Here is a 26695-nt window from a genome sequence, read left to right as displayed (position 1 = left end):
GCTAATGGTATTCTCAAAAGATTTATTGCTGTTACTGCGCAGGACGCTTTAAGTTCTTCCTGCTAAGTATATGTATAGCACAAGACGAAGCTCTTTTTTTTTCCTGATCCAGATGGGAAACCATTTAGGAAAATGACCACGCTGTTCTGAAGTGCAAAGCTTTATAATCAAGAACTATGGGCTGGCTTGCATATTGTTAATCGAATACCCCAACCCATAAAGCGATAGAACATGTTATGGGTTCAATCAGTTACAAAACAAAAAACAAAATGGTAAACTTCTGGAGACCAATGTGACAAGGCGAATTGCAAATGTAAATACATATTTCTCCGATTGCTAAGGACCCCAAAACAAGAGGAGGTGGGCGGCAAAAAGAACGGCCCAGTTCCATTCAATAAACTTCCAGCCGCCGCCAGATATGGCGTTTTGCCTGTGATGTTATTTTTAAAGAAATCTAATTTCATATGGATCAGCCTTCGCCGTTAGTGTATTTGATTAAGGTCCCTCAGAATACCAGAGGGCTGCCCGTTTCTAGGAGCATTGTTTTCCCCCATTGCGAGGGCGCGTGTGCACAGCGATTAATTGCGCAATTTCAGGACACGAGTTAAAACAAAGCGCGTATTTCTCCTGCACTTTGTAACTGCGCCGCATCACAGTGTGGCGACTGGCGAGATTGTCCCGAGTTGTGTCAAACTATTCCCCCTATTCACGGATTAAGAGATTAAACGAACCAGTGGCGCTGCCTCCGCTTTCCTCATATTCCTGGTATGATAATTGCTTAAACTGATTTGCACTTTCACAAAAGATTGGAGCACTCTTTGTAGCTATACAGAACAGACGAGGTTTCTGTCAATGGAAAGAAAACTGATTAATGCAGTCTATCAGGATGAAAAGTAAATGGACCGTAAAGAACATTGCCTGGCTCCCAAACCCGTTTTGTAGTCAAGAGCTGGTTACAAACAGTTCAAATGCTACAGTTTTAATTACGATTTCAATTAAAATAATTTAAAAAAATACATCGTTTCGTGAGGTGAAGTTTTGCCACATGTCAAACACCAACGAAATTAATTTGGTTTCTTCACCTTTACTGTCTTTCCTTAGATATCAAATACAAAAATAATGACATGACCAATAAAACTGCCAAACAGCACAAAGATTTGGACCCCCCCCCCCCCCCCCCCATCAAGATATGTAGGTAATTATTTAATAATTTAATTAAGGAAGTATTTTCGATTATAACACGATTCCAGTTTTTTTTAAAAACACAAACAAACATGATTGATAAATAGCTATTCCGCCTCTGACTTCCTTCTCGGACCTCTCAACATAATATTTTACAATATATTACAGGCTAGCAGTTACACATTGGTAGGTGCTAAACCACGAAGGGAAAAAAAAGTTCGCGCGTTCCTCCTGCAACGTTGCAATCCAATCCAGCCTTCAAAGGGTAAACAGGCTCAATTGCATCCATCGGGTTAAATTATTTTAAAAATCAGGTCGATATTATGGGATGGAGACTAGTCATTTTGATGTTTCAAATTTCAAAAAAAAATAATCCATACATATATCTCACTGCCTTATCACTCCCAGCAGCAAAATGGATAAACCTTTATTGACAAAAATGACATACTTCTTGGAAGTATCCATATGTGAGAATTGCAACAAACTCAACAAACACAAGTATCTACATTCGATAGAAGACATTACAGAAACATCTTTAACTTTAGGGTCGCTATAAACACGTATTCAGAAGCTCAGTGCGTTTGTTGAACCCCTATCGCCGCCTAGAAATGGCCTCTTGTTAATTTCCCTTCTTGATTAGTCTTTCGTTTTTGGTGGCAACTTGCGATCAAGTCCTGCCACACAAACCTCACCTCGCGGTAATTTTATTTTCGCTTCGGGTCGACGCAGGGGGAAATACCCGGAATACTCTTTAAAGTTCACCCGCAACCCCCTTTCCCCCCACAAAATAAAACAGGTTTCTTTTTTTTAAATAAAGGACCGAAATTGTGGTCAAAACGAAAAACCCCCACGATGTCTAACTTTGTTTATTGGTTTGACAGGACACTAAAAACGCAGCACTTCTACTTCATATAGCTGGATCACAATCACGTCGACGGTATTATTACTTAACAGGAGTTTTTTTTTGTTTTAAACAGCGATTTCTTTTTCTGTAAAATGAAGCACACAGCTGACAGAACTTCTCTCAAAGCAAAGAAGAAGAAAGAAAAAAAATGAAGTCCCGTCTTTTGTTTTTAATAATCCGTCTTTTCATGAGAACGGCTCACATGCAATTCAAGTTTCTGAAACAGGTGTGGATTTTGGTGGGGTTTTCCCCCCATTCAGTTTTGTTTTAATATATATATGAATTCGGAAGTGCAAACAAAAAAACAGTCCGGAATTGGATTGGAAGCGATCTGCACCGGGTATAGACAAGTCCGCTTGTCAATCATCTTGCCCCCGGATTGATTGATGGCGGGTCCCTTGGACAGCACAGTGCTACATTTAGACCTCTTCTTACCCCAGCTGCCTCGTCACAGGAATTGCATTTGGTTGGAAGTGTTTGTTTTCCCCTTTCTCTCTTTCTCTCTCTCTCTCTACATCAGCAAATCTGCTGCTTGAAAGTTAACACTATAGTTTTGACACGATTTTGTTTTTTTTCTCCTCCTCTCCCAGGTCCTAATCGTCCGAGGTGACATCGATCTCCTCAGGACTCGCCTGTTTGGTCGCAAGCCTCCATCGATTGACGTGGTGGGTCCCTTTTTTCTTCTGCTGGGCGTCAGTCCCCTCCTCTTCCAACTTCTGCCGTTTAAATTTCGTCCTTCTGTTCTGAAACCAAACTTTTACCTGAAAAGTACCAAAAGAAATTGCAATGAACTCGAGAGCAGCACGAAAACTCTCATCCTCACCCCACCCCACCCCCCTTCCCTTTTGATGTTCACATCCGCTTTCAGCAGCCCCTGCATTTTATTCAATGGTCTCCGCTTTCTGGGGAATTTCCAGTTAAACGAGGACAGGTTTGCACCGTTTTACGGGAACACAGTTGGATTACTAGTGATTTACTTGGTTTTCCACCGGGTACTTGCTCGGGATTATTTCCTACTCTGCACTTTAATCGATTTAAGGAACCGCGGTGGATGATGAGTAAATGCACGGAAAAATAATTTGAATGAAAGAAAATGCAAGGAGCAAGTATTTTCTGTGCACTAAAATGGTGGCTGCAATATTACCCTGCAGCAGACATTCGCTCTATTTAGTAGCTCGAGAGGGAGAGGGTTGGATTCATTGTATTTTTTAAAATACAGCACAAGTGAAATATAAAATATAAGTACCAGACTCTCCCAATGAAATGGCCTGTCTATGCCCCTCCGCTCGAACTGTGAACTTTCCCTCCTGCTCTCCCAGCTTGTTTCTAACCCCCAACTCCATACACTTGTCCTATATCAGCAGAAAATTAACACGTTGGCATTCATTTTTTCCGGTCCCGCGTCACCGATTGTCGGACAGTTTTAAAGCGGAAATTAACTTCTTAAAACAATACGTAAATGAAAATAGTTTGCCAATCGAGTTCCCCCCCCCCCCACCCCTCCACCTTCCCGTTCTCTGCGGCGAATTATTCGATTTTGTGGCTGGAATATTCGCAAGTTCCAGTCGGGAGCGAGTGTCAGGGAGAGGGACAAGTCGATAACTTCATCAGAATGTTAAGTTTGGAGAGAGATGTTTCCACCTGGAAACTGCCCCGCGTGGCCGCCGCTACTAAACTCTGAAATCCCTCCAAATGTTAACTGGAAATGGATTCATTCCTTTCACAGAGGAGCGATGGTCAGTTACTGATAGGAGGAGAAAACACGGCTCCAATTGTGCATCACTCTGATCCAAGTGACAGAAATCCGGTTATTAAAGAAAAGAAAGTTTGTGGGGAAATGGAGTAAGCGGCATGCCGACATCTGAGCCCGTTTTCTATGAAACGCACATTTGTCCTGTAAGCTCTCCACCACCGCCCCCCCCCCCCCCCCCCTCCCGCCCCCAATGAAAATGAACCTGCTCTCTCTCTCTTTCCTAATTGAGGGGGTGGTGGGGATTTCCATGGGCTGTTTGTTAAGGCCGTGCCCGACACGCAGACAAAAGCCCCCAGCCAGCATCGATTCGCAATCACACAAAGACATCTTCAATACCCCATTAACTAGGAAATTAAGCCTGACCGCTCCCTTGTTCGGCAGGCAAATGAAGAAGGCGATTCATTTGTTTCCCCCCCTCAATGTTTTGCCCGACACGATTTTGGAAAATACAAAGCTTGAAACAGGAGTCTTTGCCCACAGAATCCTGCAGAGCGCAAGCTGGTGTACAGCGCCCCCCCCCCCCCCTCTCTGCACAAATCGCTTTCACTTTATTACCAGTAGCACAGTCCACTTTGGAATTGCCATTAAGATTTGGCGAATGTGACCAGCTTGTTGACAGAAATGGGCTGATGCAAATATTGAGTGGAATGTGAGATGTCAGCGGGTACTTCTGTGTGTGTGTGAGAGAGAGAGAGAGACTCCTTCAGCCAAGTGTCCTGGACTGAAAACCCCCAAACATCATTCGCACCTCACAAACCCAAGGGCTGAAATAAACAGCCCTTCATATTAGCGGCCACAGCGCGGCTCCGGCCCCCGTGAACGGCCCAATTCACCTTTCAATCGTTACCGACCGTGTTCCCGACATGGGGTGTAAATATAAACGTAAAATTCCAGTATTTCGCCTCATTCTTTTGATCCGTCCTCGAGATTCATATAAAGACAATTTGAAAGCAGCAAAGACACCCTGCTTGTGATGGAGACCCCCACCCCCTACCTCCTCCCGTTGCCTGTAGACATTTGATTCATGAACAAATTATGAATCAAAGAGCGATATTTCAAATCTGCATCTGCTCGTCGTGTTTTACAACAGCCCTATTACCAAAGCATCGAATTGCCGTGAGCGCGGGTTGCTGGCACTGTACTTAAAAGGCGAATTTGCAAGGTTTCTGAAAGCTCTATTTAGGGAGCACTTCTATTGCAGAGGCGAATGAATTGAATCGGAGAGGGAGGGAGAGACAGAGGCACAGACGAGTGAATTGCTGGAAGCAGAACGGGCACCCTCACCTGAGTTTCTGTTAAGCTGAGGCTGTGGGCTAGTTGCTTTCGTTCGGCTCCCACCCACGTAGTGATTTTTCTCGAAGGCGTGTTCCAGTCTCAGTAACTGGGACGGGGAGAAGGCTGTCCGGATCCGTTTCGGTTTCCGCGCCAGTGCGTTGTGCAGTAGAAAGCTCTCCGGACTCGTCTCGTTGCCTGAGAAAGACACAAGGAAGCAACAGTAAGAAATCAGAAGCAGAACCGGTCCAAATCCTGCCGACTCATCTTAACGTGTCTCGGCGCTTAAAAAAATATATATCATCTCCAGTTGACAGGCGGCCGTTATAAAGCAGAGAGAACTTGAAAGGTGCGAATCTCGAGCCGCTAATCTCTCATTTGAACCACCATTTTAACGTGGATTTGTTTGCACTGAATTCGTTGAATCCGATTTCGTAAATGCATTAAAATAAAGACATTGAGCGCGCAGTGTGAGTGAGGCCTGTCTGGTAACTCCGACGAATGCAGAATCCCACAGCGACCTGTGTTAATCCAAAGCAGCGCCCAGGCTGCCTGGGCCGCTGCACTGGACTCAACAACAGGAAAGAAGCGGCGATTTATTCCCTGTACCTGTTAATAACAATGCCATTTTAACCATTTTAGCAAGGGTAAAATGTAGTCGCCCCATCATAGGCCATTGAAGGTAATTAATTCACTCGCCAAAACATTAAAAAATGATCAATGCGCAAAAGTACAAGAGAGTGGATCGTTTAGCTCCCAATTACACACACGTCAAATATATGTACATATTTATGTCCACAACTCTTCCTCCACTTTAATGTATTAAATTAGCACAATGTTTTTTTAAATGTATTCACATCCACACGCAGAAACAAACAGCCAAGAGCAGTAACTGTGATCGCAATTCGGATATTTCCTCTGAATTAAGCACTCACCCTGGTCCACAGGCCCAGTCCTTTTCTATTCAGCAACTGACACGGGAACGAAATCCAAAAAATAAACCCACTCCAAGTGTGCTTCTTGAAGGCGGTGCGAATTGCCCCTGAAACCGCGTTCAGAGTGTGCCTCGAGTCAGCAGCCCCCCCCCCCCCCCCCCACACACACACACACACACATGCACACACACAAGGCATCCGCTAACTTCAAGCCCCTCTCCGAGCTCCCACTCCTCTGACCTGCCAAACTCTTTGCCCAGAACCCCTCTTTGGAAGATTGGCAAACAGTTGTTCTCTCCCCTCCCCATCTCCCCCCCCCCCCCCCCCACCCCCCCGACCCCCACCCCACAACACCAAACCCTCCCCGCCACAGCTCCCAGTCCGGCCAGACTGCTGCTCCAACCCAGCTCCGGGGTAAAACTGGGCCGACAACAAACTTCGCTCTCGTTAGCTGGAGGAGCCGAGGAGTTAACCGGCGAGGGAGCGGTGGAGGGAGAGCTGTCACGGTGCGGCTCAGTGAACGAGTTAGAAATTCACTGCGAAGCGAATCGGCAGCAAATACGAGAGAGGAAAACAGAGGTGTGGAAAAATCAGTGCATTTAAACGTGGACGTACCTTGAAACCTGTGTCCCAGATATCTGTACCTGTGTATTAGCCATGGATAGAAACTCGAAGCGTCTCTTTGTTGCGATGTAAATAAGGGTGGTGCGGAGAATGGGGAGACTGTAGAGGGTGTCCAGCCAGAGCGTGTGGGGGCACTGTGTGAACCGGTACCGCCGTGTTAGTTTGGTGTGCGACCGCGTCAGCAAACACCAAGTCCGGATTGGAGTACAGAGCCCTGCCGCCGGTGTGGAAGCCGTTTAAGATGGATTGACCGAGCTAGAGTTTGCATAGCTGAGGGCGGCCGGCCTTATAGGTTCCTCTGATCTCGAAGCAGGGCTATCCTTAGCGACCAGAGATTCAATGGTGAAACACCGTTTAGGTGTTGGCTGGAACATGGTTTGCCAGTCACTATATCCTCAGTGCGGGAGAGAGAGAGAAAAAAAGGGCGGTTGTGCAATACTTCCCCCCCCTCCTCCCTCCCACCCCCCCCAAAAAAAAATGTATTGCCTGCTGAGATTGTAGAGGGAGCACATTAAAAGTTAGTCCGGCAACACTTTAGTAGCGATGTGTCACATAGTCCAGGGACAATCCATCTATGCGGTCACTTTATCACACGGCTGAAAAGTTGTGCAAACGACTTGTTAGTTCATGAGCTAATTAGTGCTGCTATCACATAAACAGCTTCCACTGAAGCCCTGTAATGGCTTGATGATGGTCGCTATTACTCGCCTTGAGGTTGAAGGAAGACTCTTAAGTGCGTCAATTTGCCGTTAAACCGGAGAGGCGGACTCCATCCATACGGAATGGATCAAAGTAGCAGACAACCCTCCCCTCCCCCCCCCCTCCTTTCTCCTCCCCCCCCCCCCCCCCCCCCCGGTAAAATAACCCTCCTCGATAACCAGTCGTAACTCAGACACTTAGCAAAAAAAAACACTTGGCTTTTGGATATGTGAGACAAAAACCGAACAAAAGGTTGCGATTGGTAAATACCTTTTTTTAAAATGCAGAAACTATAAACATTTAAAGGGGGGAGGGTGCAGGTATGAATTTCAATCTGCCCCTTGAGTTTTGGCTCTTTGGATTTACACCACTGCTCCCAATATATAACAGTAAACCGGGATTAGAAGGTGGGTTTAGAAATGATTCCTAAAACAACAAATGCAAATCTCCAGGAGGTGCAGAGAGCGCAGTCTCCTGTCGTTTCACATCGCTCCTTGTTTTGTTGCCGCCTCGAGTCAGGGACTTGGTTCGGACTGAATCTTCTATATTTCTAATTGGTCAGGTAGGGGAATTGTGCTATTAGATAATTATATCGACTCTGCGCAGTCTGTGTGGTTCCTGGCTCCGTTAATGCACCCCCTTCTCTTTGCTGTTAGATTAATAATTCGGGCTGTAGTAGGTAAACAAAACGAAAAGCCTCCACCGCCCTCCCCGCACTTTATTGCAATCCACTCCAGAGTCCCCGGAAGCAGGGATTTCCCGGATTCATTAAGGGCAGAGAATTAAACACCCGAGCATTTTGTGAATCGGTCATTTAGTTTCTTCTTCCCAACTGTATTGGAGGAGGTTGCCTGTTTTTTTTGGGGGGGGGGGGGCGAGAAGTCTGCTCCATTTGATCAGTCGATGTACCCACGCTGCCCGACCAATCCGACATGTAGTCCCATTTGTTTTGTTACAAGGTGTCATCTGATGATATTAAATTATATCAAGTAGACTTTGTCCAAGGGTCCACCTTTTTTTTTATTGCCATTTGAAGGTAGCTGCCTCACCATCGCTGTGATGCCCCGCTCTGGTGGGTGGTGGGTGATTTTGGGCTGGAGCAGGGGTTTAAAAAGCGGGGCGGGGGGGGGGGGGGGGGGGGAGTTGTCGATTGCGGCCTGTATTCCATTGTCACTCACTTTCTAATTATTGCCACAACATACCAGCTTGTGCCGTCTCTCAAGCTGCGGCTATTAAAGCCTCTTTCGTTTTAAATATCGCGCTGCCTTATTCTTGTGTGTTGTTCTCAAAATAACAGTGACGTCACGGACATTATTCCCCATATGCTTATTAAAATTGGCCATCATAATTAATTCCGTGATTTCTCCCGTGAAAAGCCCCGAGCCTTTGGAACTTCGAACCTTTGGGCAGAATGATGCTTTTTCTCCTGACGGATTTCAAAGCGCGTTCGCTGCTCCCCATGTTCAGGAGAACAGAAAAGAAATACAGGACTCAACTATGAATACATTTCCCTTAATGTGGGGCGAATGTCAACATCGCCACAAAAGGCAAGCGCCCATAAAACGTTTCAAATCTTATCTAGGGGGCTTGATACATGCTCTATATAAATGGCCCCTTTTTAACATTGGCACAATGGAATGTACTGTTAAATGGTTAAATATTATTATTGCAGGCAGAGACTCGGTTCATTTTATCTTTCAAGTCCATCACAGAGAGAAAATATTTCTCTTATTTTTAAGGGCCAGAACTTCAGTCATTACTTCAAGTCTAGTAAGAGTGACCGGGTCGACACATCAAAGGACTTTCTAGACCCATGCTGGATTTCGGCTTGAAGTTCTAGGGGAGCCAGTTCCATACTGATCCCACAGTGAAGTCGCAATTGTCAAAACGTACAGCTCCCGCTTTATTAGGTGGCTGAGGTTCGTGGCATTGGGGAAATTATATTTTATTTCATCCCAAACAAAGGCATCTAATGTGGGTCACAGTGAATTACTTTGAATTATTCATGTAGCCTCGTTGACTTCAGACATGTTTCGAATTGAAAAGCAAGTGTTTAACAGCATGGGAAAGAATCTCCTTCCTAATGACTGCACCATGCAATATGTGCTGGAAATAATGCGGATGGGCATTAGGTGTATCTTCAGAAACAAATGGCAGTTTACGTTCCCGGTATGTAAAAGCTATTTGTATGAACACTCCTTTCCGCCCATTACCCGATCAGTGTTACATTTCATCACAGCATCAGAATCAGGGAAAGAGACTGAACATATTTCATAGCGCAAAGCAAAAAGCTGTCCTCTCTCTAATGTATTTTGCAACCATGCTTTGCATTTACAAATAATAAAAAAGTGTAATTTAAATAGCTGTTGCCAACCAGTAATTCTCCAATGAGGGATCACAATCAAACTGTGGGGTTGTAGTTTAATCATACGGCGCTTCCTCTCTTTCACATATCCATGCTAGCTGATTGGGCAAAACACGGAATAAGGGCGATGCCCATTATTTTTAAACACTTGCAGCCCCAGCCCATTGCATAATTGTACTCCTAAAGCTTCCCAGATATACTGTAACTTTCTACGACATTAAGTGATATTTTTTTATTTGAAGGTTGCAGTGGACGAGAATGTTAATTGCTATGTTTTGGGACCCCAGAAGCATTGGACGGTAATTATGATATGCGGGCGCACTATTACCTCCATGGAAAAAAAAACCATCAAACCGAACTCTAAATTATTAATCTTGGGCCGATTCGGACAAAAAATACATTTTCAAAGCACAAAGATATTTTAAAAAAGAACATATTCGCGCATTAGACATGTCGCGGCGCATTATGGTCGGGGTGGTTTGTCTGGGTTTTTTTTTAACCAAAGTGACTACACACATTTTGGCAGAATTGAACTCTCTTTAAAATCCACAATTAACTTACAGTAAACCATTAAAAAAAGTAAGGAGATTTAGCGGAGATCCTGGTGCATTCAGAAAAGGGAGGTTTTGCTGGGAATTAATATTGATATATCAGTACCTAACTGTATTTGCTTGCATTTTTTTCATTAGTCCAAGTGGCTAAAATAATATCTATTCTCGAATTGTGTGTGGAGTTTTACTTCATATATCCTCGCCTGGCTGCTTTTTTTTCGTGTTTATTTATTCCAGTGGTCCCATGATGTGTGAACAGTAACTCCAGAGGGGACTCTTAGAAACGTTGCAGAGAACAATGTCAAGCCACATATCAAATATGCCCGCACTGTTATGTATTGAAAAACACACCGAAAGCAATGAGTGATTATTTTACTCTCCTGTACTTTGTGACCTCCGGCCCCTGCTTTCACACCAACCTCTTCCCTGCAGACTGGGTCTCACGTTAAATTCGGCCATAGCTCAGGTGAACAACCCAGAATATTTCTAAAATAGAGTACCAGCCGAGCTATCCTATATTGCCACACTCAGCCTCTCCGGTCAACTTTGTTGTCCATTGTCTGATGGAAACTGATTTTGGGTATGTGTGCATGACTAGGTCGATTGCTAAGCAGTTGCTTTTTCAAACTGTAGTTTTTTAAAGACTTGCGAAGCGATTGTGCAACCTCAATAGTTTTGTGGAGATATTAACGACATTATTCAAAAATAATCGTCAGAGAAGTCAGCTAATAAGTATACAGAGTGACCTCAGTCAATAATTTGCTTGTTGTTCTCATAAATCACTAATGCAACTTCATTTGAAGGCGCCGGTAGTATTTTATGTTCTTCGTCCCTTCAAATTGCCATCAACTACTGGGAAAGTCGCCGTTCAGTAAATCAATCTTCTTTCCAACGTGGGTCAAACGAGTTTCACTGAACTTGTTTGGCAAAGAGATATAATGTTCTCGCTTCCCCATGTTCACCTTAGTTAGGCCTCAACTAGGGAAATAAAAAGGATATAAAAGTTTACTTTAATAGAACACAAATTAGTGGCTATTGGGGTACAATTAGACGCCTAAACTTACCACTTAGCCAGGTATATGAGCACTAAATAATGACAAATGGATTTTAGTGTGCAGTGGGAAACGCTCAGGAGTCCTTGCTTCTCCAATCAGTGAATGTTTAATTTATGGAACCAAACTATAACCCTTTCAAAATGCAACACGTGCCATGGTTTATGGGTTTGTGACGTGTTCTGGAATAAAATTGGAACTTTAGTCATAAAATAGAAGTGCCTTGTACGTGAGGACATCGAGTCACATTTCGTGTTAAATCACCCAGACACTTCAAAATATCAGCGCGTCAGCACACCAGCTAATTCAGCATAATGTACACTCATTTCATCCAATTTCTATGGAGCTGACTGAATTGTTCACCGTTAATCTTTCTAATGTAAAATGGGAGCATTTGCAGACTTAAAATAAATTAGTCCCCGCAGATAAAATATTTATATGTTAGGCTATGGAGTCAGATGTGTGACACACAGTGATGGAAGCTTTCTGTTTTATTTAGCATGTAAACCAGGAGGCTCAACATAGGTATGCCGGATTATCCGACAATTTGGCACGGGTGAAATAAAGACAGCGATACACCAAACAAGTTTTAAAATTTGAAAAAATAATTTTCGCGGATGTACAGTTTTAACTCCCTGTTGTTTGAATATAGAATTTTCATTATAAATGTAGCTCCTTTTATCTCGCTGTGTAGGTAACACGCCAATATCGCACTCCACTGATTTTTAGTCTTATTATCTAAGGGCAAGATGAACCTACCTTTGTAATCTCACGCATTAATTGGATTCATCTTTTTTGCACTATTAATATGACAGAACGCCTCATAGTTTACTTTTCAAATCAGCAAATGCATAATGTATGTTTTAAGTTGTAATTAAAAACAGGGGTTAAAAACAGAAGAAGATGAAATGGTCTAGCCCACGTTATTCCGCCGGTGATAATGCGAATGCAGGTTGAATCTAAACGTTCATGTCACCTTGTTGGCCCATTAAGAATGATTAGGTTTAACATTTTAAATATGTATTTGTATCGATCCGATTATCATTATTTCATGCATAGTGCAACTATTTGTGGGAAATGGAAAAGTGCTTGATTTAAAAGATCCTGTATCTCTAGTAGAATACTTTCACACGAAATCAGTAAAAAAAAACTTGGGACCATAAGCAGGTCAATAACTTCCTGGAGGTTCTTTAAAGTGCAATTTTTAAAAATCACAGCAGGGGAAAGTTATACTTTCTACCTTTAACATTAGAGACGATCGCTTATTGAAATGTCACATGTCTCCTTTGAACATTATATTAAATTGAACACGAAGCGACTGATTTTTATGTAATGTTTTTTTCAGGAATAGAGAGGGTATCGCATTCACTGCTACCAATGATGTGAGTTAAGGTGGTAAGAGGGGATCTTTGTTCCTTATTTTTTTGTTGAGGAAGACCACAGTTCCGCGCCGCATTGTATTTTAAATGCCCAACTATTGCAAATGTCTTACTTGTTTTAAAAACAAGCAGCGCGTTTTATATTGTGAGAAGGTAACACCTTTTCAGTCTGAGGTTAAAATACCGAAGCAGTTTTTTCCCTCTATGTACGGTGTGGCCTGGCTAAGTTTTCTATATACTTGCGTATAGCGCCACTTAGTGGTTCATTTGATCACGTCCCGACAGAAATGGTGAGCCATTTAATAACCTTTGGTAAAGTTAGCGTCCCACAGAATCGCAAAAAAAAGAGAAGTAAAAGAGCATTAATGACGAATGTACCTTTAACTACAAGTATTGTTCCACCATCACAAATAATTACGCGTGCGCACATTTGACACGTCGTTATTTATTAATGTAATCTTACATTACTCTGGAATTTCAGTACTTATCCCCCTGCCTTTCGTATGCAGTTAGTACACATGTACACCAAGATGTGACAAAGCTGCATCTTCCTTATTTTAATAATTTGTCAAGCAGGCTTCAAAAATCTATTGAAAAAAGATATGTTCGATCCATTATAAAATACCTTCCCTTATCCCTCACTCACACTTCGAGCATCGATTCCAACTCAAGTATCATCCAGACCAGTCAGTTTATCAGCCATTATGTGTCTGCTGTCTTTCCCTGGAGCTTCAAGCGGTTAGAATTCCGGTAGTTTCCCGCTGCGCCAACATGATCTCAATGCGACTGATTGCCTGATAACCTTTCCCATTTTTATTTTGTGCTGATCAGCGTAAGGCTGGACCTCTTGCTGAAGTCAATATATTACATTTGATCTTGAAATACTGATCAGAGGCTTTTTTGTAAAGCAAAGTTATTTCAGGATTGAAACAGCATGTTCATTTCATTATCCCAGAGTTGCATGCCACCTGAATCACAATTAATTTGTTAATCAATTTAATCACCGTTTTGTGCTAATACTTAAAGAAAGGTATGTTTTATTTTTTTTAAACCTTCTTGAATAGCTCTATTCCTGCTTGGCTGAAGAATTCAAAGTTGTTGCAGGTGCTGTGTGCGAAAACATCTTCTGTTCTTGATTATAACCCAATCCTGAAGTGCCAACCTTGTAAAATACACTCTGCAGTCAACTTCCACCACAATATGCAAAACGTTTGTCATTGCGATTACAGAGATAAAAACACTGCTATGTTCTAAATTAATGATTACCAAGCAGCGATACTAACTTGCATGCTAATGAAAAGTGCAGGCGAAATATTTTCACTTGGAATCTGTGATTTTCTGAGCTTTGAGTAAGTACTGGCAGCGGATCCAGGGGCAGACCATTCGCTTCCCATTCGCTCCCAAGAAAGCGCTAGAGACGAAAGTAGTATCAAAAGCATAGGATTTCGGCGCATGTGGTCGCCAAATGTGATCATACTTACTAAAGCTAGTGTGTGTGTGTGTGTGTGTGTGCTGGGATTGACATCGCACGGATTTGCTTTCAACATTTTCAGTTCATCGAAACACATGTGCAACACTTGCTGTAGATTCGGCAGATAGAATCGAGGTGGTATTCCAACCCGAAGCAATTACCATAAAATGCAAGGGCTAGGTTAAGATGGTGTTCATTTCACCACGTAATAAAAACTCTACCCAGGCTGCATGTGTTGGTGTTTCGAGGGGCGCGCTAAAGCTTTCAATTTGAACACCTTTCACAGAACCTTCCCTGCGGTGAAAACAAGTCTTGTCATTCCACAGAAAGTGTCAGTGAAGAGGATAAGACAATCTATGCTTAAAACCGCCTTCTTACAAGCAGCCCGGACAACGTGCATGTTTCTATTATCCCTACTGCACAGTTAGTTCTCCAAAAAAAAAACAACGGTGTTTGAACATTTTGAGCAGCAGTCCAGCATAAAAATACTGCAGGGGTATGTGCATTGCTGGGATTGAATTAAACATGACACATAGTTAACCAAACACATGTTGGTGGGATCCGTACAATATAATACTGAAATATGGCACATTTATTATAACCACATACTCAACATTATATCAACTGGCAATCTGCATGAATGGATACATAATCACCCAAAACGTTGAATTTAATTAGGAATAGTCCTTTAAAAAATGACGGCACTCATGTAGATATCTAAAACGATTTACAAAGTGGTGAATCTGTTCAGCTTTGTAATCGGGTCTGAATATTAATTGCTGAATTGATTGAGTCAATCCCATTGTTACAAAGCATTATTGTTCATTTCAGCACAAATTCCCTTCTCTGTACCTCAATTTAACCCGAATGAATACAACCTGTTTTAATTTAGTGGCATTTAAATGGAGGCAGTGCGATGATTTGTGAACCATACTCAATTGGGAACTGGGCATTTGACCTCAACTCCAGAGTTCCTGTCCTTTCCCGAACAGACCCATGAACATGCTTTTGTTAAGAGGGTGCTGTGATTCCGATTCGTTCCCTGAACCGAAACGCGCGCGAATATCTTTTAAATTTTAATTGCGTTTAATCTCTGAAACAGAAATACACGGGAGGGCCAGGAGGTATTGGTTTCGGCGAGGCAGCACAGAAGCAATAAAGCGAGTTCACTTCAGCTCCTGTTGTAGTACAGGACAGTGTGTACACGATCTCGCTTCCTTTAGCACGATAACGCCTTCTTCCAGCAGCTTTTAGGAGCAGCTCGCTCTGCTACAGGTGGTGGGGAAAATGTTCTTCTTGAAGTGAGCCGATAGGGTAATGTATTCTTTCAGATGAACGTTTCATTTGACGATAATCACTGGCGTTTAGGAGTTGGTTGGAGGTGTTTTTGAAGACTGCAAGATAGGTTGGCTAAGGTACAAGGTAACAGCTTCGATCGCGGGGTGAGCTTGCAGACATGCCGAGCCTGGAGAGCTGGCATTGTCTGGCGTCGTTTTAAGTGTAAATAGTTATGACCAATGTCAGCACAGGCAGAACATTGGGTCGCAGGCTGCAGACAGGGCCAAACTGTTCCACTTCTTGCAGTAACTCGGCGAATATCTGTGATGTGAGTCGTACGTAATAAAATAAGCCGGTTACTAGGGTAGGCCTGTGCTATGGCTTTGTAATTCTTGGAATGTAACTTTGAAAAAGTAATTGCTTTGATCTTTTGAAATAAAATATAACAATTTTTTTTTTTGAGGGGGGTGGATCATTAAATAGCCTGGTCCGGTCATTGTCTTGGTCGACTTGCCAAAGGTTTCCAATTGGTTCGTTCTTGTGCAAAGCTGGTGTCACTTTCTCGATGAAACTCACATTCCACCGCTGAGTGTAATCTCAGTAAAAAGCACGCACTCATCCACATCAATATTGGCTCAGCGCGGTTCAGATCCCGCTTGAAGTGGTCTAAACATGGTTGACCCAACAGACGCCAAAAAGAAGCAAAATACAATTTAGTTTATTTTGCAGAAAATACATTTGCATTTACATCGTACCTTCCATAGCCCCAGGACGCGCCAGTGATCTTTACAGCTCATTAATAACTTTTGAACTGTTGTCACTTCATCTAGGAATGTAGAACTAGCGTCCTATTTATTTTAGTTTTGGTTAATCACGGCACTTGCCCACCTTTAGTATGATTTAGAATTTCTACTTCGAGCAGATAAGATCATATCTTACTCTAATAGCTGTAGGGTTGTCACGTCAATTGAATTGGTGCACCGAGTACAGGTGATCCGCACCGCCTTATATTGCCTCTCCTTCCATTTCCTCCCCATGGCACCTGGAGGAAGATTTCAAGAAATCATTTTGGGCCTGCTGAATGTAATCTGTTGAGATGCCCTGGGGTTCACATGCAATTTCCCATAGGTTTACGGCGTCCTTGTTTACAATATTACGAATGCTTTCTAAGCACGACATTTGGGTGTTGATGGGGTTCGGCGGAAATATCAACAGCGCAGGAAATGTATGGGTCGTCTCAAAGTAAAATTCCAGTGTAAAATTACCGCCTCCGCCCACCCCCACCTCCCCCGTCGGCAAAGTTAGCAGAATAGGTGGGGGTGGGGATGGGGGCCCTCAACGTGTTATTTGCATCTGTCTTTATTGGAATGTTTCTTCTGCCGCCCATTCCCCACAGAATTTAGATAATTCGTCTTCAGGCTGACTCGAATATGCTTCTGACTTGAAGCACCATTGTGCTCATATTATTTCCACCGCACGGGAAACTTGGTCAGCCCTTTGCTGTTTTACCAAGACAACGAACATCCCGCCCTAATGTGTGGAAGAAGTCCAAGTGCCCTACGTATAGTTACAAACATCTTACTCCCGTCCTTTAGAGAATTACTGCAGTAACTACTGAGATGTCGCTAGGCGAATGCGTCGCAAGTGGAACCATTTTTAAAAATCAGTAGAAGTTGAGAGCGTGGCCGTGATAATTCCTGGCGTCGTGTTGATGTTTGCTATTTGACAATTTTCCAGAATGGTCCCATAAAATATCTCCCAACACAATATTCCTTGACTGGGCTCTCCGACCTCGCTTTCCTCCTGGGAAACGCCTGCTAAAACCCATTTCACTGACCAAGCTTTTGCTCATCCGGCCACGACTCGTGATATTCCAGTGAAGCCCTTTGGGATATTTAATATAAATGCAAAGTGCCGTTGTTGTTTTGTGTTCATCTTATTGTTCTAATCCTTACTTTTTAAAAATATGCAAACTGTAGGTCATAATAAACAGGGGTCTTTCACAACATATTGCTAGAGTCTCTGCTGAATTAACGTTTGCTTTAGGCATTTGGTGTAATTGAAAGTGAAATAGTTCCCTGCCTTGTTTTAAAACAGAAATATATTGTTTCCCATTTCTATACATTGCCTTCTCATCCTCACGCCTGGCCTTAATATGGCAAATTGGATATTTTGTTCAGTTCAACCTTAAGAGGCCTAATTGTTACCCATATCTTGACCCCTCGAAGTCGAAAGATTTGTGTTCAGGGGCAGAAAACAATATTTCTACTCGTTGAGTTTGTTGCGTGTTTGATCTCGTTCCTGTATTTGCACTCTCAGAAAAACATTTTCTTCTTTATCAATTCGAAACCTCTTTAGCCGCATAGCTTCTGTTACAGAGAACATCTCAATTATGTCTAGTTGGCGGCATGCTGGTCTGAATATAATATTTTCCAAATTTTCTACTAATTATTATTATTATTTCTTGATAGTAGTGATTAGTTGAGAAGGCCAGCGTAATTGCCCATGAACTCAATCAAACTGCAAGTCCCAACATAAATAGGCACAGAAACATACTCACGTTGTCCATATGAAAATGACTATGAGTAAATGATTGAAATTTTTTCATTAAAACATTTCGTGGACAAAGTGTATTTGAATCGATCAAACAGGTAATCATCTGTTTCTTCTGCAATGTTTTAGTTAGAACACATCTGCAGAGTTTTATTTGTGCGAGAATGTGTGTCTGTGAGAATGTGTGTGCCTGTATATATGTGTCTGTGTGTGTGTGACTGTGTGTGTCTGTGTGTGTGACTGTGTGTCTGTGAGAGTGTGTCTGTATGTGTGTGTGTGTGCATATATGTCTCCTGCTTGTGTGACTGTGTGTGTGTGTGACTGTATGTGTCTGTGTGAGAGTGTGTGACTGTGTGTGTGTGTGTGTTTGTGTGACTGTGTGTTTCTGTGTGAGAGTGTGTGGCTGTGTGTGCCTGTATATGTGTGTGTGTATATATCTCTGCCTGTTTGTGTGACTGTGTGTGTGTAACTGTGTATGACTGTGTGTGCCTGTATATGTGTGTGTCTGTGTGCTTGTGTCTGTGTACGTGTGTCTGTGTGCGTTTGTGTATGTGTTTGTGTGTATGTCTGTGTGTAAGGACAGTAACTGACATATGTGTGCACGTTAGTGTATATATGAGTGTCATCTGTGTAAGGTGTAGGACAATAGTTCATTGTGTGTGTGATGTTGTGCTGGTGTGTCTGTCTGATGTCTGTGCATGACCAAATGTGTAGATGGACGAAGTTCGTAAGTGTGTCTTTTATGTATAGTATAGAATCTATATATGTGAAACATATGTAGTTGTATCAATATATGTCCAACATTTGTATGTATATCTTTGCCTGACAGTTTTTCCGTCTGACTGATTTATGTGTATATGAGGGAGAGGGAGATTCTCTCTCTGTGATTTGTGTCTGGATAACGCATGATAACATCGCTTGGTTGAATCTGTTCGCCAGGTTTTCCTGGACTTTTAAGACGGTTGTGCAGTCTTGGTTGTAGACGAAAACGGTGTTCATTCATGGTGAATTAGTGAGTGCCGTCTCCACACTGCTGAGGGTGCTTTGTGAACTGTGCTACAGCAAAAGGTACGGCTTGCAATCTAGCTCATTAAAATGCATCTAAAATGTTACACGTGCGGTCATGACTTTTAAATTGATGTTTTGTTTAAAATGTAGAAATTTATACCAGCAGATTAACATATCCTGTATATTAAAGAAATGAATATATTTAAATGCAGAAATTCCAGTAGTCATGGTGACATCAACAGTAAAACGATGACCAGGGAGGTAAAGTTATTGTTAAATTTAAAAGTTGTTGATTTTACAATTTTAACAGAGGAGTGTGTGCAGCCCACAGTTGATTGTAAATACCGTGTGCTCAATAGATGATCATCATTTTGTCAGTCAGGATGTGTGAGGGGAAGAGTGGAGAACAACAAAATATTTACATTTCCTGCCAAAATCTCCACAGTCATGCACTTTGGAAGTGTCAGTGGGTTATCAGCCCGTGCGAAATGCCCCCCCCCCCCCCCCCCACACACACACACACACACCCGCCCACGCACTGCCACCCCACCCCTCCCTTCCGTCAACGTTCAGTCACGTCGCCGCCAGTACCTGCGCCTGTCAACCTTACAAGATAAATGATTAATTATTACTGTCGATGGAATGACAGGCAAACAGTTTCTGGTGGAAACATTCGTGTGAGTAAATGTGTCCAGCGATTATAAGGGTGGGTACGGTTTCACATCTAACATATTTCAGTAGCTAGCGTTTTTGAATGAGGTAACGTGAAAATGTGACACAGGGACACTCCCTGCGCCTTCCCAGCACAGAACAGCAATGTGACGCTTCACCAACCTGAAGAGGAATATTGTCGGGTAATGTAAAAAGGGACACGGACTGCGTTCACTTATCCTCAATTATCAGGACGATACACTCGCCACATTATATTGCTGAAATGAAACAATAACTTCAGTAAAGCTTTCTGCTCTTTTGCAGATCAGCGTGGCTGAACTCTGCAGCAAGTTACGGAAAGTTAACACAACCCATCAGCGAAAAACAGACTATTCAACCCCCAGAGAATAATCTGAGCCCCGTTGTTTAGCACTGGACTCAGTCCCCTTTGTGCTGGCGATACTGTGTGCCAACAGCTTCACACGGGTTCCTTGCTGACCCTACTCCTAACATCACTGGAGCTTTTGAATGCCAACACTGGTTGTGTGCAGTACCTGTGAATGAGATTGTTTTCCCTTTAATGTGTTTCACTGTGGACGAGATTTAAAGTTGCCGTTTTGACTGCAATATATCAATGTTGTAATTGAGTTTGACCCGGGAATGCGTTTGAGTATCAATATCTGCCACGTGATCCCAATAAATGGCATTGAAACTGACTGACCCTTGTTGTCCGTCTTGTGCAGCGTCGCCTCTTTGCAACCCAATGTGCAGCGGGATGGACGCAGTCCTACGTTTAACTGCATAAGTGGCCTGCAGCCGGATATCTCACTAGGGATCCCATGAACAAACCCCACCGCATACACACACAGAAAGAGTGAACTACTAGGTCAGATACTTTGGTGGTGTCGAGTTGTAAATCCCGACTCTTAACTAGCCAAAAGGAAAGGTATACAAGCTAATGAAACGCGAGATCTTGCTACCGGGAATGCTCAAAGATGGGCTTCAATTTACGTATGAACTAGTTCGAATTCTTTACATGAAATTCTTGCACCTTCGCCTCTATTTATCTCGTTCCTTCAGGTTTGGGCCATGTGTGTAACCTGCTTAATATTTACATTTCTTTCGGCGCAATTAAGCAAGTTTGACTTTGCACAATCTGTGTGGTGTCACTTTGCTATATGACCCTCTGCACTTTTTTTTACATGTATAGTAATCATTAACATATGTGCGAAATCCTCGTTGTCCGTGTTTGGAGAAGGCACTGCACCGTGAACAGCGTTCCTTTACCCCATGGCTACACTTCCTGTTCATTGTATTTCCCCTGACCCTCTGAGCTTAATTTAACATTCAATCTGGAGTAACTCTGCCATTTATTTCAAACGGGGGAGGGGGGAAGAGGGGGTCCTCAGTGTTCACGTCAAACATTCAAACATATAGGACAATGTCACCAGATACACGATTTACGTATAACATCAATGAAGCGACTCCTCAGCGTGTTCGTTTTCTGTGGGAGGTAAGTATTACAGAGCGTGCACCAGCTGCTGGGTGTCGGTTAGTTTTCTTCTGAAGTCCCTGTGGCGTTTTCCTGTGGCCGTGTGGGTCTAGCCAGCTCTGCACTCCGCACCTATCCCAATCAACCCGAGGTTATTGTTTTTTGCTGCGGACGCCAATCCATTTCTTTCCATTTGTTCATTCAGAAAACAAGGGGTAGTTCCTCGTACCTGCAAAGCGTTTAGTTTAATGCTCTGATTTTCCAAAATATGATAACCCTAACCCTTGAAGCTGGCAATGCCATCCGTGGCTGGATGGGCAAACTGGACTTTTTAAAGTGTATCAATCGTGTAATTCATGCTATTTCACTGAAGTGTGGTCTCAATCCTAATAAGCAGGTTTATCTTTCGAATTCCCTGTATAAATAAAGAGGAAAATGTGCAATCGCGTGTAGCAGAGAAGATTGTAAAATGATCCTGTCATTGTGCAAGAAAGCACATGCCAAGGTATATGTTGCCAAGATTGTGTGTGTGTGTGATTGTGTCACATACTGTAACGTGTATGAGCCAGTAAGAGGGAGCTCACAATGCACGTGAGAGACAAACAAAAAGTGTGAAGGAACCAGATCGTTCACACTACTCTGCAATGGCGGGTGTCACTACTACCATCACAGCTCAAATCCAATCCAGATCCTGATTCCGGAGCCAAGCTCAATGAGACTCTGTCGAAATAGAATCAAGTCTGATTTAAACTCCCCGCTTACGCCACACGAGTTCTACTTAGCATCCCTGAGAATATTTGAGAATGAGCGGGTGAACATGCACGCCAATAAGTGAATGTGTATATCTGTGGGTGTGGGTGTGTGTGTGTGTGAATGAGCCAGTCTTGAGTGTGAGAGTGTGGGAGTGTGTCGCTCGGCAGTTTGGATGCCCTCACACAACCAGCCATTCGTCAGCCATGGGAGCTGATCAATAAGACGGTGACTAGTTTGAATTTGATCCTGGGGAATCCGTAACAAAGAAAGCCATTTTTAAAAAATGGCGCGGAAACTTGTCAAAATTGAAACTTTCGTTAAACAAGAAAAGAATGATTTATGCCGTCATAGAAAAATAACCTTTATATTAAATGATACGTCGCTGCCAGCGAAAGGCCACCCAAACCTTCAACTAAAGTTCGAGAATGAAATAATGAATAAACCGAGACTTTTGTTAAAGTCAAAACTCCGAATTTATATTTGCATTGTGATTTTTACTTTAAACTGGACGTGTTGTCTCTCACTGTTAGTGCCCTGACTGTCACACAGAACAGCTGCTGTTTAGAGAAGATTACTTCTCAATTTGACCGCAAAAAAAAAAGTTCAAATTCAGATTTGGGAAAATTCGTAAACCATTTATATTCCGGAGAATAATTTGCTTTAAAATGAATAAATGGATGCTGAGGGCACAGAAATACATTTCACACAGCTAGGAAAGGGGGTAAGAGGAGAGTGAAGACGGAACATCAGAAATTCGCGCGTTTTTATCTAAATAATTGTTTTTTTTAAAAAGAAACATATTTCATGATGGACGAATCAGATTGTTCTTATTTACTCGCCTTCTCTAATCTTCACACACACTTTATTTTCATATCAATTATTGTAAGAGCTCGTTTTGAATTAGTAGCGAAAGGAAATGTGCCAAACACACACGCACACAGCACCAGGGCGCTGACATTTCGATATATTTTCACTTGAATTTCTAACTGGAACCCAGAGAGGTGTGAGTGTCAGCCCCAGTTTTGGGTGCAGTTATCTCTTCCCTGCTCTCTTTAAGTCTCTCGTCGGGCGGTAAGACAACTGGGATTGCTGCAAGTCTCGAAAAAAACTACCCCCCTCCCCCTTCTCCCCGAAAGTCACCTTTGCCTGGAGATTCCCTTTCAGAAACGGAGCCGGTGATTTGCACCTTAGCGCATGAGCTGCGCGCGCATTCGCCCCACGCTGCTTTGAGCTCCGGTTCAAATTCTTCCACAGATGAATTCCATTCCTGAGCTCCATCCATCCAGTCTCTGACGGGGGTGGGGGGGGGGGGGGGGGGGGTCGGGAGAGGGGGTTTGCGGGCATCTCTCCACATTTTGACCATTTGAAATTCCCATTGAACAGACGGAAACATCAGGCATGATCAATGTTTGACAGGCTGATTTCTTCGGGAGGAAATCTTCCAGAGTAAGTTTTGTTGGGGACAGTTTAAAACAAAAGTGCAAGTGGAAGACTTTTTGTCCATCAGATTACCCCAGCTTTCGATGTCTGGATGCACGTTTCGATCGCTCTGCGTGACATCGATAAATAAAGGGGCAAACTGGCCCTTTTTTATGACACATGACGCGAGAGACTTTGTTCAATATTAATACATGATAATTGCATTCCCCGTTTCACGCGACCGCTTAGGGGAATGTTCGGCTGCTGTGAGCGGTGTAAATTCGCCCGGCGCATATTGGTACCTTCCCAAGTTAATTAAAGGCAAAATGGAAATAAATAAGAAGCAGATTGACGCCGGAACGTTTGGAAAGGCTGGGAGAGCGGTTCCGCGGGCATCTGGTTGTACTTATACCCGGCAGAAATGTCCTCTGCCCAGTGAGTGCTCGGCAGCTGAAGGAAATCCAGGTGAGATTTGCTGATATCAGGTAAACCGAGATAACAGCCTCATACTATCCACTGACCCAGTCAATTAACCAGCCTCAGGTCGTAAGGTCTCAATAATTACTTTGGTGCCTGCTGCACACTTTTTTCAATTGAACTTTAAAAATAAATAAGACAAATGTTTCGCCGTTATTCAGGCACTTGCGGAACCGACCAATCAACTGGAGAAATCACACAAACGGGGAAGGGGTGCACGGATGCTGCGGCGGGAGGCGATCACCCTCGCTGCAACCCTCTCGCCAATTCCGCCAGTGTCTTGGGGAGGGGGGTCAGGAGAATAGGACAGGACGGGACTATGTGCGGTATTAGTGACATTCTCCCGAGTGACGGTCCTGTTAAAGACGGGAACAAGATTACCTGTGTTGTACGGTCAACGTGTGTTTCTGATCAAGCGCGCTGCACTTTAGAAACGATCTTTAAAATCAGCAAACCGCGTACCTTCATCCATTTATCGCGGTTATTAGAATAATAAAACCATTCCCCCCCTCCTTTCTATAGGGAGCGTTGGGCAACCGAAAACCTCGCAATGGCAATGTTAATCTATTTTTAAAAATCCGGATCTATTGATTTTACCCAACTCACCCCGCCCCCTCTGAAGTTAATTCTAGGAAGCAGGTGAACCTCGTCAACAACGATTAGACATGTCAATATGATACATGTCAATATCAATATGGTGCATGTCAATATCAATATGATACATGTCAATATCAAGATGTACATGCCAACAGCAATATGATACATGTCAATATCAATATGATACATGTCAATACAAATATGATGCATGTCAAATCAATATGATACATGCCAATAACAAGATGATACATGTCAATATCAATATGACACATGTCAATACAAATATGATACATGTCAAATCAATATGATACATGCCAATAACAAGATGATACATGTCAATATCAATATGACACATGTCAATATCAATATGATACATGCCAATAGTAAGATGTTACATGTCAATATCAATATGATACATGTCAATATCACAGCTCCGACTCTCAGTCTCAATGGATACTTCCGAGTCTGCAGCAATCAGTGAAATAGTTACATTTCTCCTTCTTGTTATGTCCACTGTTGTCATCACTCCGTATGTTCCAAAATGCAGTTTATTTCTTTAGTGGATTTGATTTTTCAAATTGCCCCCCACCCCGCCGCCCCCTCCCAAGGTATGGAACTGCATTGAGACCCATTCCGACAGAAGCCAACCGCGATGTCATCTGATTACAAGTGGTAATATTTAGGTTTAAGTTGTCAGACATGGACAGAAAAAACATCTCAATGACGAACAATGGATACATCAGTCAGTCACAACCCCCCCCCCCCCCTCCCCCCCAAAAAAATGTGGCCAATGGCTTCAGGTTGTCAGGCTTTACACACTTCAGAACACAGTTGCGAAAGGCAATTCTAACTCTCACGTAATCATGCTCAGCGGGAGAGCAAGTATAATTCTTAAAAGTATTAAGCATAGTCCATTCGAATTGCGTAGCAGTGAACTGTAACAATTCACGTCCTATGTGGGGAGTTGCAACACATACATTTATTAGTTGTTTCACTTTAAACACAAATATATTGGGAGGGAGCAGCCAATAATTCGAAACTGCAAAGACCGCAGGGTGATAAGAGACAGTTACAAGAGATCAGATGAGCATTTTAGAAAAGGGCCCATTTATTCAACACTAGATCACTTTCTATCGCCAATGGTAAAAACATTGATATGATTTTTTGGTGTCTACATTCTTCTTGACAGAATGCAAGCTCATTCCCACCAACCTTATCGCGGGCGTTTTCTAATATACTTTTCATGTATTCGGTGACGACTAGGGGCTTTTCACAGTAACTTCATTGCAGTGTTAATGTAAGCCTACTTGTGACAATAAAGATTATTATTATATAAACATCAGATGTGTAATGACGTTGTTATTTTTATTGTTTGGCGAGATTTATTACGGCCCTTTTCGGAAAATAATTTCAAATGTGTTTGACTGTCTTGAGGTCACCATGTGCCTCATTAGTTAATCTCATGTGAAAGAGTCCTTGTTTAAAAATAAGGTAAAGTAAATAAACTCTAACTGGCAGAACTCTAATTTGTCGATGTTGGCGACCTAAATGAATTGGATTGATCCATTTGCTTGCTGAAATTAAGTGGCAGGTCAGATCATTGGGGTTCAAAGTTTTATATTTTTTTCCAATTTCCAAGTTATATTCGTTATGCAAATCATTACTTTAAAAAAGGGCCGAAGAAAGTGTACTGTGCAGACAAACCAGACAATCTGAATATAGTGGAAAGGATACATGGTTAACGATATCAGAATTCCACTGCTGGCGTTTCCCACTGCTGCCGAACATGAGCTTTACCTGGTGCTAAAATAATCTACATTCACAAATCAATTGTATTAAAGCTTCTGACACGTCTCGATTCGCGGATTTGGGTACTTTTAAAATTGTTTTGTTATTATTAAAATAGCATCCGGTCTTAAAGTAACCAAATAAAGTCTAGTGGAGGAACTGGGAGATGGGGCGATATTCACGGTGGAGCCCAGTGTAATAGCTTAACATATAACCTGAAACTCATCAATTGTTAACAGGGTTTTGCCTCACATAGACGGAGGCTGGTCAAAAAAAACTGGCTTAAAACGTAATGGGACAAACACCTGGAACGCAGACAAAAGTAATCGAGCTGAAGGGTTCATGTAACCGATGATTCATTGGCGTTTTAAAACTGATTTTCTTAAAATAGGTCCCCTGTCTTCAGCACCACGGTGAATATATGAATGTATTTATTGGGTAGAGAGAGGATAGGGCGATGACATTTAAACATGCAATATCTTTACTGTCTGA

General features: G+C 42.7%; 1 protein-coding gene and 1 long non-coding RNA gene across 25 annotated transcripts; one reads left to right on the top strand and one right to left on the bottom strand.

Moving 5' to 3' along the window:
* Positions 1 to 1563: 1563 nt before the first annotated feature.
* emx2 (empty spiracles homeobox 2) lies at positions 1564 to 7103 on the bottom strand. Its single transcript, XM_072479487.1, is given in 6 exon segments — positions 1564 to 2847; positions 5124 to 5177; positions 5179 to 5309; positions 6662 to 6755; positions 6758 to 6918; positions 6921 to 7103. Coding segments are annotated over 6 exon segments (732 nt in total). The 5' UTR covers positions 7045 to 7103; the 3' UTR covers positions 1564 to 2679.
* On the top strand, positions 6408 to 20393 carry LOC140393233 (uncharacterized). 24 transcript variants are annotated; one of them, XR_011935526.1, is made up of 8 exons: positions 6408 to 6625; positions 9109 to 9279; positions 9355 to 9538; positions 9977 to 10033; positions 12683 to 12719; positions 17937 to 18116; positions 18958 to 19086; positions 20002 to 20393. It is a non-coding gene; the product is annotated as an uncharacterized lncRNA (long non-coding RNA). The 24 variants fall into 24 exon arrangements; XR_011935524.1 differs by lacking the exon at positions 6408 to 6625 and having other exon boundaries at positions 8668 to 9279; positions 12683 to 12732; XR_011935523.1 differs by lacking the exon at positions 6408 to 6625 and having other exon boundaries at positions 8669 to 9279.
* The last annotated feature ends 6302 nt before the right edge of the window (positions 20394 to 26695 follow it).

The sequence above is a fragment of the Scyliorhinus torazame genome, chromosome 16 (assembly GCF_047496885.1).
Source record: "Scyliorhinus torazame isolate Kashiwa2021f chromosome 16, sScyTor2.1, whole genome shotgun sequence".
NCBI lineage: Eukaryota > Metazoa > Chordata > Chondrichthyes > Carcharhiniformes > Scyliorhinidae > Scyliorhinus > Scyliorhinus torazame.
This window is presented reverse-complemented; position numbering and strand designations above follow the sequence as displayed.